The 17,800-nt window shown below is 35.7% G+C and overlaps 1 protein-coding gene and 1 pseudogene across 21 annotated transcripts in view; one reads left to right on the top strand and one right to left on the bottom strand.

Annotated features, from left to right (window-relative positions):
* The window catches only part of ARPP21 (cAMP regulated phosphoprotein 21), a 422,242-nt gene that overhangs the window by 73,424 nt on the left and 331,018 nt on the right, over nucleotides 1-17,800 (bottom strand). For 13 of the 21 annotated variants that reach the window (XM_074312647.1, XM_074312643.1, XM_074312641.1 and 10 more), the window contains exons 10-12: nucleotides 9,664-9,772; nucleotides 7,693-7,794; nucleotides 1,527-1,564 (exon numbers count right to left, since the gene is read on the bottom strand). In XM_074312647.1, the coding sequence (XP_074168748.1) occupies nucleotides 1,527-1,564; nucleotides 7,693-7,794; nucleotides 9,664-9,772 (249 nt within the window). Of the gene's footprint in view, nucleotides 1-1,526; nucleotides 1,565-7,692; nucleotides 7,795-9,201; nucleotides 9,293-9,663; nucleotides 9,773-17,800 lie in introns of those variants that run through there. The other 8 variants (XM_074312653.1, XM_074312654.1, XM_074312655.1 and 5 more) reach the window with 3 other exon arrangements.
* On the top strand, nucleotides 4,623-4,775 carry LOC141567393 (U4 spliceosomal RNA; annotated as a pseudogene).

A 17,800-nucleotide genomic window follows, 5' to 3' on the forward strand; every position in this document is an offset into this window, starting at 1 on the left:
TTGAGCATAGTGAAATATTGGAATTCCAGAGACAGGTATCCAAGAAACATATTTATTTTTGTAAGAAATTTACTCAGACTTTTGCTTTTGGGGAACATTAAAACTTGTTCATATATGCAATGCATGTTTGTGACCAATTATTGTATTGGACAAATATAATCTAATTTGAATAGAAGGGACACTTAAGTACATTAGCAGTCTTTTTATACAAAACCTAAGTAAATGAAAAAGATTAGAGAGTAAAGCAGGGAAAAAAATTGGCTAGAAGAACTAGGGGATAAGATTTCCCATTAAACTAAATAATAAATGCTCACTTAATCTTTTTGGTAAGGATATAGAATTTTGGAATGGTTCAGAATCATTCCTAAGACGTTAATGCTTATGGATTCTTAACTTTACTGTAAATAAGGAATATTTGTCTGAATCTGCATGGATTTTTAAGGTTGCTTTTGAATGCCTCATGTAGACTTGTTTTCTAATTTCATGTCTTCTTCTAAAAGAAGTTTATTCCATTGTGGGATTTGGTTACTTGAAGGTTTCTAATTGCTAATATGAATGATGGCATTTTTTCTTTTTTAACAATTATCTATAATGCCCAGTTTAAACTTTCTCTAAGTACCAGAATTTAACCAAATGGTCTCCATTTTAATCAATTTTATGGGTACACCCATTAAGCCTACACCTGAAATGAAATTAACCATCACTTCTTTAATGGATACCATATTTCTATTCCAACTTGCCCATTTTGATGCATCTTAAATGTGATCGCACAGCAAATGTGGAACTCCTTAATTCCCCTTAAAAATCTGCAATTAAATCAATGGAGCATTTTAATACGTATGTCAGTTTAGAACTTTTTTTAGAAGTATATGTTAAATTTGAAAAATTTCTGCTCTTATGCTCAGGGCTTTGTATAAATTTTATAACCCACTCATTTCACAACACTCACTTATCATTACTAACTCCCAAGCCAGGTAGATTGCTAAATCTGGGCCAGTTTAGATAAGATATCCAAGTTAAGCATTTTGTGAAGACTGATAGATTGTTTAGAATGAGAAACTTAATATTATTCAAATTATTATTGGTATAGCTACATATAATTATGGGGCACAATATGTGGTTAATAATACCAAATATTCAAGTACTTTTAACAGCCTATTCAATAGCCAATGAAACTGCAAGTTCCTACGTTGTCTCAGCATGTATACTTTTTAATGCCTGGTGAAGGTAGTAGGAATTAGACCTTAGGACAAACCAGAAGTTGAGACTTTAAATAAAGAAGATATTTAAACTCATGTTTGGAAGAAACTGAGAGAAGCTTTTTCCCCCCAAAATAGTTTATATACATGTAAAATAACACATATATGTGCGTATATATATATGGGTGCATGCATAGATATATGTATTTATTTATATATATATTCAAGCATGCACTTATATATGGGGTATATATACCTATGAATATACAGGACACACATGACAGACTTTGTTCCTCTAAAGACACAAAAAAGCAAATTTCATTTTACCTGTTTTCCACAAAAAGGCTTTCCTGGGAGCAAACTGACTGAAAAATAAAACAAAGGCATTGTATCAGACGTTCTGGATATGCTGAGGGATCCCAAATCCTTGCCTGATTTTAAAACTACTTTTCCCCTCCAAGGGGAGAAGAATTAAGAAAAATATGTGCCGTTTTTAGAAAAAATGGAAATAAAAAAGGAAAAAAAAAATAGGTTAGAGTTAGAAATGGAAACCATTCTCATGCAGCACACGGTACTTTTCCATCAGAGCATCTCCAGGTTTCAAACAGATTTAGCCTGTTCAGCATCAAGGTCAGAAGAGAGATGTGAATGAAACTGCTGGAGGAACGTGTGACCATCAGATCCTGAACTAGCGATTTCCTCTGGGGCTGCCGAGATGCAGCCACCAACAAGAGCCAAAATGACAGGTTCAAATCAAAGCAGAGCGTGCAAACTTGGCACGATCCACCTGAGGATGGGAGAGCTGCAAAGCCACAATTATTTCCTGGCAATGATAAACTCTCATGAAATAAACAGACTGACTGCAAGACTCTCAAAACTGAAGAGATGCCATCAATCTTAAGGGGAGAGTGGCAGAAGACAAGTGAAAACAAAATGAAGCTAATTAGAAAAAGAAATGTCAAACTCCATCTAAGATTTCTTAGTTTTTCACACACGCACACAAAAAACAAATGACTTTCTCCTTAGCTTCCATCCCCTTAGCATTCATTTCTCTACTATCTTGTGTGTAATACACAATGTAGGGAAGATAAGATTCCATTATCATTACATGCTGAGGAAAGGGAGATCAAATTAAATTTTAACAAACAGAAAAAGAGAAGTCTAAACAAAATATGGTACAATAGTCCTATAATATAGTGACTGTGTTTCGGAATTAAAAGTATTTTCAAAGTAGAGTTTCTAAACATAAATATATACAACGTATTATCGTGCAGATTTTCTAAATGATGAATAAGTGACCTGCTAAAGGGAAAAAACAGAAACTTCACAGGTCCATTTGAAGATAAAATAAAACTAAAGAGATAATAATGATTTTTCAATATTGAATTCTTAAATTCAAAGATGGTGCTAATGTAACCACGGCTCAGAGAGGCAAGCAGGATATTGGTTTCTCGTTACCTTTTACTGGATAAATCATTTCCTTCCACTAAGCAAAAGGGCTAGATTTGGACATAATATTTTTCTCAGTGGTCTGAGCATTTCAGTGAGGGCATCTCGAGAACCATTTCTGTTTTAACCTCGTGCATTTATTTAAATGCATCCTGAATATCAGGTGTGCCAAAACATTATTTAACAAAAAGCAAACACTTTAGTAAACTCAGAAAAAAGCTTTTTGGGAAAATACCTGTTTCCTAGTTGACATTTAATTTTATAAAGGGAAATAAGCACAAATAGTGTGCCACTGACATTATTCCTGTGAAGCTATGTCCACAGTATATGAACTATCTTACTGTCTTTATTTCCTCTAGTCTGGTTTTACTACTGGCTTGAGTTAAGTCATGGTATGTGAAAGAAAATGAGATTGTCTCAGAGACACATTATGAATTCAATTCTTTGCTACATCTCAGCGCTTGTCGTTGGAAAGAGGTCAGTTACATTTCTAATGATCTCGCTGGGTATTGGAATTACTGAGACTCTACCACCTACTTTGAAGGCGTTGATCAAAGGCTTGCTGACCTCTTCAAACTCATTAATTGAATAGCATTTGGGGAAGAACTAAGCAGCCCGAACTCTTTGAATTAAAAAATAGAGCACCTGCAAGTCAAAGACAACATTTCCCAAAACATATCTCAAAAAGTATTTTTCTGATTTTTGTGGAAAGGTCATAAAGAATCATCTCATCAACCCTCCACCACATTTTCATAAAAAGATAGAGATAGTGAAGGGCCATGATTCAGCAGCTGATGAATATAAACTTTTTTTTTTTTAAAAAAGTAGTATTAATAACTTGCACATTTTAATAGCAGAGGAAGATAAAATTGTCACAGGAGTTAATGTGGTATTCAAAGCTGTCACTTACGCATTCTCAGATATAAAGGGCTCATTTTTATTTTATTTTTTTTAAGGAGAAAAACGACTCTGCCTAATGGATTACAGAATTCTCTCCCACGTCCCACCCCCAATCCAGGTGGTACCTCATGCCCTTATCAGTTCTCATTGAGGAAGAATCCCAGTACAGGCAAAAGGAGACCTTGGATGAGCTCCTCTCTGAGTCCCTATTTATACATAAATATCCTTCAGAAATTACTCTCCAGGCAAAACATGTCTTTTTAAAATATATTGCTTTATCAACTTTCCCGAAACTAGCAACATTGCATAGGATTAATCATAAAATAAGCTGAAATTCTTGCCAAAGGAAACACAAGTTATATTTCAAACGCTTCTGACTACAAAAATGCATTTGTTTATGATTTAAGAGCTAAATTGTGGGCTCTGACAACAATTTAGCTCTCAAATCATAAATAAATTTGTCTTATCTCAGGATACCAAAATTCTCAAACTATATTTGAAATTCTTTTCTAGAATATCCCAAAGTAATCTGCATATTTTGATTGGGCTCCTACATACAAAAACACGCACACGGGCACACACACATACCTACACACACACCTTAGACACCAAGATACATTTGCAAAATATTCAAGAGAACATCTAATTTTAAAATAAATTTGGGTTTTGCTAGAGTGTAAATATCAAAAAGTATTTCTCTGTCACTTTTACTGTAACTTTCAGTAGGAAAATATGATTCTACTTAAGAATATCAATATTTGAACCTATTTGAATGATTCCACTACTTAATAATTAGCAAGTAAAGCTGGTTTTATTATCTAAGTTTTTTAAAGACCAGCTAAGTTAAAGACCAACTAAGAAAAAGATTAAACATTTGTAACTTAATTTCCTTATGCTGGATTCTTTGCATTTATTTTATAATTGACTTAATATAATTTAATGATTATCTTGTGTACCTCAACAATCTAGGCAGTAGTAATGATCATTTGCGAATCTGGAATTTCACTTTAGCTCCCTAAAGTATCCTCTCTTTATGTAACTGATTAGGAAGAATTGTTATTAAATGTATTCACCACCTTTGTGCAGTGGCAGTATCGTAGCCAATGAGGTTTATCCAAGGCGTGGTTACTGCTAATTCAATGTATTCATGAAAGTTCATCTTGCTGTCATGCCCTTGAGTTTGTGTCAGTAGAGGAGGATATAGTAACATCCCATTAATACAAGGTGACCCCCAGTGATCCTCACCTCTTGGTATTTATTATACAACCTTGTATAGCATCTCTTCCATTGTACCAGGGCTGGTCTGTGTGTCCAATAGAATACAGCAGAAGGGAAGGCATGTTACTTCCAAGATTAGGTTAGACAAGACTGTGGCTTCCGTTTGGGGCCCTCTCTATCTCTCTTGGATCACTTGATCTAGGGGAAGCTAGTTGCCATGTCTTGAAGACACTCAACAGCCTACGGATGGGCCCACATAGTGGGAACTGAGATCTCTGTGTATAGTCAGCAAAGAACCGAGGCCTTCCAATAAGTGAGTGAGTTCGGCAGCAGATAACCACTCCGCCAAGCCTTCAGGTGACTGCAACCCCAGCTGACAGCTTGATTGTACCTCATGAAAGACCTTGAGCCAGTGGCACTCAGAGAAGCCATTCCCAGATTCCTGACCCATGGAAACTGTGAGATAAGAAGCATTTTGTTGTTGTTGTTTTAAGTTGATAAACTTGGGGATTATTTGTTATGTAGCTGAAACATGGATACCAGTGGCATGGTCTCTACAGAGGTTTTGGACTAGGTAGAAAGACACTGGGCATTTTTTCTCCCTCTAGAGAGTGGCTCTTAGCCTGTTCAAGGTCATGAAAACTTCTAATTAATAAACACTAGAGATCTTTTCCTTAGACAAATGCATGTATGCTCCTGAACATAGTATTTTTGCAGTTCATATCAGGGATTTTACTTCATCTTGGAAACCCTTCTATGATTACACTCTGGGAACAGAATGCCAACTGAAAAATTCCTGCCCTAGATGATCAGGTGAAAAGTAGTATCTTAAAGAGGTCAGTGCCCCAGTTGAATTACTAAAGCTGGAAATGTTGCCTTTCAAAGGAGCTCACACCCCTACTCCTGCAGAGAGAAAAAGTCACAGCATTTTTAAAGAAGGCTGCCAAAGGATTTCATGAACTGAGTAGGCTATGGCAATGAGTTTGGCATTGAAGCTTTCTCAGATTTAAATCTGCTTTTACTTAAACAAAAAGACAAACAACAACCTCAAAAACAGTGACTGCAGCATTAGTCTGAGAGGCTTTAAACAGTGACACTTGCCTCCCATCTTTAACCTGGAACCTAGGGCCTTTACTGTTCATCTCCTTAATCAGGACCTATGGAAATACAATATGTAAAAGAAGTCATGCTGACCCTTGCTCCCTGTAATGACATTTCTGCAGTCACGAGAATCCACAAAACACAGCCACACAGATGTTGTCCTCCCCACACACAGGCATCAGTGATGTTACTTTCTGCCACCTAGCTCTTGAATATCTGACAATGTGTCATGACTTTGGGGCAGGGAAGCACAATGTTGTTTGCTTGTGCATTATCTGGGTCCTTAATAATTGCTTTTGAAGACAACGACTCATTCATCCATTATATGGCTTGCCGAAACCTGAGTAAGAGGGGAAATGTGTTTATGTCGGTGTGTTTGTGTGAGAGAGTCAGAGAAAGAGAGACAATAAACAATAAACTGGCCTTCAGTCAAGTCTCTTCCATGAAGGTCATCAGACAGGAACATGTTCCGTCCAGTCCACAGGAGGCATCCTTACGCTACCATGACTGGCACAGATCCTCTCATTGCTTCCTTCTTGTATGCGGCAAACACAACTAAAGGCCTGTGTGTGTCAGGCTGCACCACCAATAATTCTGACCATAAGAAAAACCTAAGTAGTCCACACTTGTGCAGCACCTTCTAGAATTGTACTCGAACACCATCCAACTATGGCTACCTCCGTCTCCCGCTCTCCCACTTGCCTGATTCCAGAGTTCCGGGCCAGATAATTCAATCACTAAAACTTGATTGTAATGTATCCAAGGAAGGCAGAGAGGGTCTAGAAGAGATAACTGAAACCCGTATAAGTGAAAGAAGTACAGAGTGTTGCTTCCTCTGCAGCTTCGTTTTAAAAGACCCAGCCCCACTGGAGGATCAGGCAAACCAGCCTGAGCTTGAAATCTCTAAGGACAGCAGCTCTCCTCCAAATACACGAAGCCTAGGACTCTGCAGTAGTCTCCAGGAGCAAATCACCACAGGAGGTCAGATGCCCCACCTGACTGAGGAAGGCCCAAAGTGTTGGTCACAATGAGTCCACACAAAATGGCTCACACCTCTACGTCTGCAGAGGGAAGAACCCACATTTTAGGAGGCTATCAGATAATTTCTTAGAATGGAAAAGCTATGGCAACAGCGTGTCCCTTTTCATTTTCTTGCATTTAAAGCCACCTTTTTTTTTTTTTTTCACCTTTTAATTTTGATTTAATTTAATTGCATTTTATTTTCACCACACTGGGTAAAGTGATTTAAAAAAAAAAAAAATCCCAACCCCATTTTATTTGTTGTGATTTAAACAAAAGAAATTGTTCTATCATTATTCCCTTGAAAACTGTTCATTCACAGAACTAATTTGGTCTGAAATTGAGGGGGGATATGAGTATTATTATTTAAGTTTGATATAGTAAAATGCCCACAGTTATGAATTCAGAAAGTTCTGTGTGTGTGATCAACAGATTCTTCTTTGTTTTCTTGTAATTCCTGTGCGAAGTGTTGGTATTAAGAAGGCAACAATGTGGCATCTGATGGCTAACAGGTACATGAAGACATTTCTTCAAATCCCTGTAGTTGAGGGCGACTTAACTGACCAAAATTATACCTCTCTTCCCACAAAGGTCATATCCTAGGAATATACGAAAACCCCTGGCTACTTTTCCATCACTTCCCTGAACCAGGTCCTCTTCCAGAAACACCTCTACTTTGCTGCAGTTCTATTTGTTCCCTGGCTCCAGCTTACTTGGTCCCTGCCAGCTCACTGTCTGGGGAAGGAGGCTGCCTTACTGCTGATGGAAGGACCGCACTAAAGAGGCAATTAAAACAACTACTCACATCGTGTGCAAATATTCTCTCCCTCACTCTCTGATATTCCTCTTCTCTCTCTTCAATTGATTTACTTCGTCTGTCATCTCTAAATGGATGCATTCTGTTTTGCTGAACAGAAAAAAGAAATCAGGAGGGTTATCCAAGTTGAGCTGTTAGAAATCTGCAGTTAAGCAACTGTCAGCTGAGAATAATAAATGTTCACTTAAACATATGGTGCATGAAAAGTCTTACACCTTCTGGTCCCTAAGGAAGCCGTGGTAGGAGATATGTGTGCCGTGTGCACATGACAAGCAACGCCATGTTTACTGCTCTTGGTTGCTTCCTTGATGTATGCAAATAGCACAGGTGTTTCTGGAATGAAAGACCTGGATGTGCCTCACAGGTTCACCTAGTTCAGCTATGTGACAGTTCACCGGTGATGGACTCTCTCCTTTGCTAATCTGTGTGATTTTGACTCCTCAGAAGGAAGAAGAATGTTGGTGAAAAAAGAGGAAGTGGCAAGATCAAGGTGGCTAAGGGACGAAATGGCTTTGGAAACTTGGGGACTGGAGAAACAGAATAAGGGAGTGCAGAAAGTAATGGGTGGAAAGAAAGATGTGGACACTATTTCTCTGTATCCTAATTTTTTAATTCACTCAATGACTGATTCTGGGAATTGCATCTGACATAAAAGTAGTAACTAAATTTAAAGTCTGTTGATTACAGTCAACATCAAATCTAAGGTAACAATTCAAAGAACCCAGCATGAGGACTGCTCATCTTTTCATCAGAACCACATCCTGCATCTCAACTACCCTCCCATTTTACTCTTGCCATTCTTTACCAAATGCTCTGCCCTAACCACGTTCATCCATTCATTCAACAAACACCCACTAAGTACACAACAAAGGCACATGTTTCAGAAGTCAACGTGAGCCGTAATACAGCTCGGTGGTGCTGTCGGTGGTGGTGGGAGGAAACGAGATACAAATGATGAACAGGTGAAAAACAAAAGTGCGTCAGAGATGCACATACTGGCTTGCAGTGACTCACTGAGAATAATTAAAATAATAACTTGAGTGAGATGCTTATTATTTTACCCTTACGAATTCGAAAGCAAAGTCATTTTCAAAAAAGTCTATTTGACTGTCAGAGACACAAAGTGTGATTGTAATGGCCTTTATATGACTTTCTACTGTTCTTATTCTCATTTAAATTTTTTTTTTCTTTTGCCATTTACTTTGTTTTCTTCCTAATCGCCCAGGATCCCCCACCCTCAGCTGGAGAAGAGATTTAGTGAAGTATCTCTACCCTTACAGAGGCCGTGAACCAGGCTACTCTAGAACAACATAATGGTTGACCGCAAGTGAAATACACATCAAGAGAAAGTTCTGCTACGGTTCATGCAAAACAAGCAGACGGTTTACACGGACAATAAAACATGGGAAGGAGAAGGGTCAGGAGACTAAAACATGGACTTGAGTCTTTTCTGTGAAGACTTATTTTAGGATAGTTGCAAAATCCACCTGTCCTCACCATAACAAGGTTTGTTCTTTACAGCTACACCAGTTGCTCATCGGTCCGTTTTGATAATCCAGCTCAATTTGTGCACAACTGAAGGACAAAGCTGTAGGGAGTGGAACGACTGCCATAGTTACACAGACATCTGGAAATGCGACTGACAAAGCTTTTCCCAACAGCGCCGAGCCTGTGGCACCCCAACCCCCCAACACATGCAGCAGGAACTGCGCCAAGCACCACCCATGCAGCCCAACACAGAGCCATTGCTAAAGCGGCCAGGACATGGAGTTTTTTGCTACCCATTGAATGCCACAGGGGAAGGCAAGGCGGGCCAGGAGGTTGGAGAGAGGACAGTAGTATCAGAGGCAGAGAGGGGAGAATTGGGAGAGGGAGAAAGGGATGACAGAGGAACAACAAGGACATCAGTCAGCCCACCTTCAAAAACAATGTCAGCCACTCTCAAACTTGAGAACCAACCTGATTGTCTTCTTTATCAATACTAGAGTTATCTCGCTTCAAGATAAACCGCTTCTGGGATTCTTCACCTTTTTCATCTTTTAAATGTTCACAAAACCTTTGCTCTGGTCTGCCAGCAAAGTAAAACATATCAATAAAATAGTTTTCCCCCCCGTGTAAAGTTATTTCTTAGTGCTGTTTTTCCCCCACAGTGGCATTCAACTAAAAAAAAAGAAAAAAAAAAAGAAAAGTTTACATGTGGTTTTGATACCAGAATCACTAGCAATATACAGGTAGGTAATACCAAGTCCCTTCACAGGGGTTATTATACCTTCGGTTGGTTTGAATTCGGAGTCTTGTTTGCTGCATACTATGCACCATGGATGAGTTAAAAAAAATATTTTAAAGGTCTGTACATATACAATGTATAGACGTTTTCTATAGTTATTTGGACCTCAATCACTCTTGAATTTAATTAAGTCCCCACCCATATTGTAGAACAAATATACATCTTTAGAACTTGGGAATAACACACTAATTCGCCAACGTCGGGAAACCAGGAGAACACCTCCCATCATATCTTCCCTTTCAAGGGTCTTAATCTGTGGTGAGAGAGGATCATTTATAAATTATTTCCACCTTTCTCCAATGACAGCTGCTCTGGAATCTGGCTCCAGGAGGTTCTGATATCTTTGACCATGTCTTGTAAATCAGTTCAGTAATTGGAGAAACTGGAGATATTTCATTTAAACAACTTGATGACTGATTAGCATGGGGAAAATCCTTCAAGCAGTTACACACTATTGATCAGTCAATTGATTTTGTTAGGTCTTCTTACTCATTTTGTGTTATTACAGGAAAGGGCTCCCCTTCCTTATTCATTTCCCACAATCGTCACTGCACTCCACAGAACTCAATGAATGACTTGGGTTTGGGGTCATCCCCAGAGGATGTGCTGAAATATTTGTCCTCGGTTTAGAAGCAGTTGTCATTTATGAATCTCATTAAAGTGTGTCTGTCATATCTGATGTATTACTTCTGAAGCCCAGTGGGTTTTCTGTCCCTACTGGGTTCATTATGCATTCAGTCATTGGGAAGCCTCTTCAGTTTGTTGTTTAATATGGGTGACCAGTAATTAAGGGAATCTCATCATTTCCTTACAGATCCAATATAAGCAAATAGCACTTTGCAAACAAAAAATTAAGTGTATATTTCAAATCTTGGTGAGGCTCACACATGCACATAAATTATAATAATACTGGTGAACAGACAGTAACAAAACACTGGAATAATACCAGTTATAGCTTCTAGAACTGTGTATATTTGCAGTGATATCATTATCCTATTCAATCCTTACAGTAAAACTTTGGTGTAAGAGGAGCAAATTATTTTTGCCTCTTTTACAGATAAAGAAACCATTGCTCAGTGATCATTTTGGCTCTGAGTTTATAGATTTGTCCACTAAGCCACAAACATCAATCCATTCACATCCTTGTAGAGATGTGATTCAGTCTCCCTCTGCTTATACAGGATACAGTGGGCCAGAGGCTCTCAAACCTTACAATAAAGAACAAAAACCCTGCATCACATCATCTTGAAGATCAATGTGAACGTTTTCCACCAAAAATGAAATGTAATAAAATGTAACAATCTGGAAGTGCAAAAATGACATTTTAAAATCAGAACACTAAAGGAATACAGTCAACTTGTACTTTACAGTAAAAAGACCATTTACAGCATAGAAATTAAACATATTGTGGTGTAGCCTAGTTACAGTACACTTCAATTACTTATACTATAAAATCTTACAATACTAGCGTGAATAGTTGGAGGTCACTGTAAACGATAATTCTGGAATTACGCATATTTAAGCACACCAATATTTTTAACCAGTACTTAGTTATATTGTTGTTTTATGTAGCAAGTAAAATTAAGATACTAACTTAAATACAAATGCTGATTGTACCAATGCTAATTAAGTCTCTCCTAATATCCCCAAGGTCTGTAATCTAATAAACTCTAATAAATGAAATGATTTACTTGCTGCTCAATTTACGTATATTTCTTTTATTTATTGTTAATAGTCTGTAACTGATTTTTTAGAAGTAAAATGGTCTGGGAATGTGAACTTTTGGATTTGTGAACATAAGGTGAATTGGCTTTAGATTAAATTCTCCTTTAAGAAGAAAATCATTTAGCGTGCGATTTCAACATACTGACTGCAGCTGGAATGTAAGTTCTATTTGGTAGGGACCTTATTTTTTATATAAGTGTCTACAACAGTACATGACATAGAGGAGGCATTGGTTAAAAGAATAGGTGAATCAATGTACAGATGAATAAAACTTTAGTACAATTGTATATAAATCACTGTAATTAAGGGAATGTCAAAGGGTCACTGAATAAGATATGTAGTAACAAATTTTTAAATTATAAAACAGAACAATAGAGAGTTTGGTTAGTAGGAACATAAATTTAAATTTAGAAGCATTAAGAACATGTTCTTTAAAAATCAAATTTATGTTTTGCTTCATGTTGACTAAAAATAATCGTTAGTAAATAAAAGTTTTTAAAATTTGATGGTATCTTGGGAAGAGAATGGGAATGAGAATCTTAGCTTTCTAGTCTGAGAACTTCTCAGTTTAAAATGTCATTACAGCAATGAGGGAGTTACTTAAACCTTACTTTTAAAATTTCATTTGAGTTTCTTCATAGTGTTGGTTTATTTGTTTTTTATAGGAAAAATATATCTATCACATAAACAAAGAATAGTCAGAGGAACTTTTTCTAATCAATGATGTCAATATTATTTAGAGCAAGAATATTTCTTACTAATATAAATTATGCAAAGTGCTTTCTCCATAACTGCTTTTCTAATATCGCATTTAAATTTTTTCAAACTCTAGAAATAGTCAAAATTATTAATCCCTTCAAGATTTTCCAAAAAATATTTTGAGTGATTATAAAGTAACCATCTGAAGATTGTGTAAAAGGAATAAAATAAACCTAACAAGATTTTTCCAGGTTGATGTTATAGAGAATTACCTATGAGTGTAGAGCTAAAGAGAAATTTGCAGCTGAAGCTCATGAAAACTATAGCATACAGCTGAAGTATTACATAGGATTAAACTAAAAATTACCAGTAATGCACCATTATATTATGGCTTTTAAAAATCCTTTTTATCACTAATTTAACATCATAGCAATGTTGTCTCTTAGCCATACAATGATTAGAACTAAAGTAATATATTATGGACACTTTTGAAAAATGGAATGAATTACTTTTAACATATCAATATAAGGATGAAACTCTAAGGAAAAACTGCTCAAAACTACAAAGCATCATGATATTTATTAAATTAATGATAACTAGGGTTTACTACATATCTTATGGCCATGTATCACATGTGCCTAAATTTCTTTTTCTGGTGGATTTTTGCCCAGGAGTTATCATTGCTAGCTTTCTCTAGATCATCATCAAAAAGCAGAGAAAATGAATTTTACATTTCTTCTTAATGAAAACATAAGTTTCCTCTTCTAAGGTAAAAAAAAGAAAAATGTTTTCCCGCAATTTGTAGCAGGTATCTATTGTAAAACTCATTGTTCATGTGTGAACAGCGCGGGCATCCCCAATCCAACCTTTCAAAAATTAAAATTAACTCCCCATTGTTCCTTATTAGATGTAGTTCATGAATCGAGAGGCAGTGTGGTTGAATGCAATGCTGTATAAGACAATCAAACACTTCTGGTCAATCAATTCCAATATTAGTTAAACTTTTTTTCTCTTGAAGTTTAAAATAGATGATCACTCCTTATAATTATTTTTTAAATCTTTGGACATGAAAGTATTTTCCATGATTTATTTGCACTGCCAGTTTGAGACTAAATTTATTACTTATCTTCCAAATAGTTTAAGCTTAATCCCTCCCAGTCCCTTTCTCCCGCACAGATATAAATGAATAATTCAATTCTACTAAATATGGAGGGGTACAAAGTATTTGAATTCCATACTGGATAACTGAAAGATGGTCATCAATATGTATAAACGTCTTAACCAATAAAGGTTGCTGTGCGCAACAGAATAAAATATTTTGGGGGTATAAGACACCTATCAAAAATATTTTAGTAGGCAAACATATTAGAGGACTCTAAGTGGCACTGCTGTTCCCTTAATTCTTTAAAATTTTCAATGAAAATATTTATAAATGATGTTTTTTCTTTAAAAAAAAGTCCAAACATTTTTCTTCTTGAAGTATTTCACAATTCCCACTATCATTTCGTCATTTAATACCATTTTAGTCTCTTTTAAGTAAGACTTACTTAAAGAGACTGGCTTAAGACTTACTTAAAAGAGACTAATATGGTATAAATCCAATATAGGCAGTGCTACCAAGCTTCCTTTATTAGCATCTTTCAAACTTATGTGCTCAATTATCTACATGTTTGAAAAATTCATTTTATTCTTCTCTATTTTGATTGTGTACTGTATATGTAAACAGACATGCAAAATAACATAGGAAACAGCTGGCCCTCCTTTAAAATAACGTTATTCATGAACAACAACAAAATTATAAGAAGAAGACTCAAAGACAACAAGGGTCTGTGAGACATCTCTTAAATCGGCACCACTGCTCTGGCAAACTGGCTGTGGGCATAAAGAGCCTTAAAAATGTCAATCCACCTTGACAAAGTGATTCTATGTCTTAGAATGAAACCATAGCAAATAGTAAGAGTTGCATTAAGACAGCGAAACAGTGAAAATCCATGGTGGACTGGTTAAATAACTTAAAATATCTCCATATGTAATATGTAGCTTTGTAAAACGATACCCAATACTATTTACTAACATAGAAAAACAAGTTATAAAAGAATAGATATACTTTTGTGATTATTATATAAAGATGTATTTTATAACCACAAAATAACAAAAGCTATTAGTTTAGAAAGATAGGAAACAAATTCAACGACTTAAAAATGGTTTGTATCTAAATCGTTGGATTATGTACAATTAAAATATTCTTTTATTCTGAATATATTCTAAATTTTCTTTCATGGCCTATATTATTTTATAATCAGCTAAAATGAACATTTAGCCATTTTATTTTGTCAAACTAATTCTTAATCTTTCTGCTGCACTGCTACTTTTAAAAATACCAGGATTAATTGCGCTTCCTACTTCTGGTCTTGGCTTATCGTATTAAGACCTTTCAATATATGTAAACAAACAAGCCAAAAAGAAAAAGTGTCCTCTTTATTGCTATGTTCTTCTTGATCTACATGCATAGAAACATGCATTTACTAATGATAATATGATGATCATAATAAGTGGGAGTGTGTAATCAATCTCAACCTTTTTTCTTCCTCTCTAACAGGGAAATCCAAAATAGAATGATCTAGAAAAAGATAAGAGGGATAAAGAAAAAAGGAGAAAACATGTAATTTGAAAAACAAAAAGAAGTCACATGCAATTAGGATCTGGAATATTATGTTTGTTTGTGAGTTTGGCTATTTCTGAACTGCATTGAGCATGTACTGGGAGCAACACCAAAGAATCATACACACCAGATCAATATACTTAGCTTAACAAAACAGGTGTATTTTTGCAAGTTTGCCTATAAATTGAGAATTTCCACAAATGAAAAATAAGAAAACAGGGCTAGTACAGATACTTTCCTGTCTTTGAGTTCTCCATTCTTTCATGTCAATGTTATATGAACATTAAAAGGCAATGCCATTAATATATCCAAATACTCAAAGCTTGGCTCCCCCCTAAAACACAATGAATTTTAGCATATAACCCAATGCTTTACATAAAATGGATGGAAACTAGCACACTAAATTTAACACAGCAATAATTTAATAATTAAACTAAGTTTTAAACAATTGACACACAAATGATGATAAGCAAGCCTAACAAAAGTTTGTCTTTTCAAAACACATTATTGTGTCTTTTCATCTCTGCAGCTTACTGATTGTGTGACTTCTCACAAGTTACTTAACATCCCTATGAGAGAAGTGTTTGTTTTGTTGTAAAAAATGGAAAGTAATAATACTTACCTTAAGTGCTTGGGAGGATTAAATGAGATACAGATAATGCAAGTAGTGTCAAGTCCAATGCCAAACACTAATGAAGTACTCAGTAAACGTTATAAACGATTATTATCATTTTCACATTTTATTGAGTAGCCCAAATCTAAGAGTACACCAACAAATTTTGAACTAACATTTACATTAGTGCTAACCTTAATTAGAATAGATCCAATGTGTACTATAATCAAATAATGGTTTGATTCATCAGTTCCAAATAAGCAAGTAACAATTTTCATAAAGTAACATTTTCTTTGAAAACTACTGAATGTGATTGTTGTTTCTTGGCACCGAAGGCTTTTTACTTACATATTATAATGGTGTGTATAAAACTATTCCATATTAGTTTATATGAAAATAAAGTATTTTACTTTCTGAGAAGGTTCAGAGTGATCACTGCACTTTATTGATATAGAGGTACGAGATAATTTTTGTGTGTATAAAGAAATGTATTTTTTTCATATTCCTGGTTTAAAGGCCAGATGGTGGGAAGTAGGGGTTATAAAGTGTGAACTCTAGAAAGGCTGAGGTTGGAAGGAGTCTGGTTGTGGGACAAAATACTTGTATATTTGGTAGGAGTCTAACTCTCTTGGTAGATTCCAATTTATTGTTTGAAGATTTTGTATCAATAGTTACAGTCTTACATTTACGTATACAAATTAGTAGAAACCAAACACCTTCAACCAATAAACAACAAATTCTTTTACTACTCCTTGCCCCAATTATCTCTTCTTTAAAAAGCCATGGTAATATTATAATTGCCTCTTCATATCAGAAATCTTAAGATTAACAAGACACAAGAAAATCCACTATTCATTACATACAACCAGGCTCTCACCTTCAAGTATGCCATAAAACTTTCCTCAAGGTACAAGTACTAAAATGACTGCCACCTCTGAGGATGGATCTAGAAGCAACAAAGGAAGCCCTCGGGATGGAAGCCTAAGTCTGCCACCTCCAGCAAGCATAGTTGCAGGTGGAGGGAACAAGATATAGTCATCTTGCTTCCTCAGTAACTGTTGTATGTTTAGGGCAATACTACAGATAGTATGTGTAGGTATAGTGAAGCTTTCTCCAAACTGTCCCAAACTGTATCACAGAGATAATGAAATGTATTTATACACTTACACACGTTCTTGTACTTATACATTATGCACTTACACTTACACACACACACACACACACACACACACACACACACACACACACCACAGAGTCCTGACCACACCACAGAGCCTTGGCTCTTCAAATAAACTATGAACAGAAGATGGACATGTTCCATAGTCTATATTTCTTTTGTTGGAAGCATGATACTGAACATCTGAGAAATACATTTTGCTTGACAGCTTAAGAACATGGGTTTTATCTCACTTTCAAGTATGCCAGGATAATTTTTCACCCAGTGTGTTCTGTGGTTCTGGAGTTTTGTTGGTGCCATTCTTCTTAGTACACACATTGTTGAATTGGGTTCTCTGTTCAATTTTGAAAATACATGCAAATTAGGATGTTGTAAGGAAATCAGTGGATACTGGTGAAAGAATAGTGTTTTGGTTTCTTCTTGCTTTTATCATTTCAGAGTATTGGTTCTATTAACATTAGTTCTTGTTTCTCTAACTTTAGAAGAGTAATGGCTGAGTGGCAGGAGAACTGGATTTCAGCCTTGGTCTTTCGTCACTGAGTAGGTAAGACCAAGACATGAATCTCAGTTTTCGTTCCTGTAAAATGGTCGAGTTTTATCTATCTAGAATGTTGTGAGCTAAATAAATAAGTCAATAATCTAAAAGTCTTATTACTCCATGGAAAATATTTTTAAAAGAAAAAAATATATTAAAGGATACTAATGTTACAGAAGGTACATGCATATTTCATTTCCAAAATTAAGTGGTACATTATACATTTGACACTTAAAAGCTCATGAATAATTTCAAGTGGGGAAAGGAATACAACAAACTTACTCTTTCCTCACAAAACATATTTCTATGATTTACCTATCTCATCAACAGAAGCTTATGTTCTCTACGGCATTTGAGAATAATAATATGAGAAAATATAATATTTGAGAGAAGCGATA

The sequence above is a fragment of the Rhinolophus sinicus genome, linkage group LG10 (assembly GCF_036562045.2).
Source record: "Rhinolophus sinicus isolate RSC01 linkage group LG10, ASM3656204v1, whole genome shotgun sequence".
Lineage (NCBI taxonomy): Eukaryota > Metazoa > Chordata > Mammalia > Chiroptera > Rhinolophidae > Rhinolophus > Rhinolophus sinicus.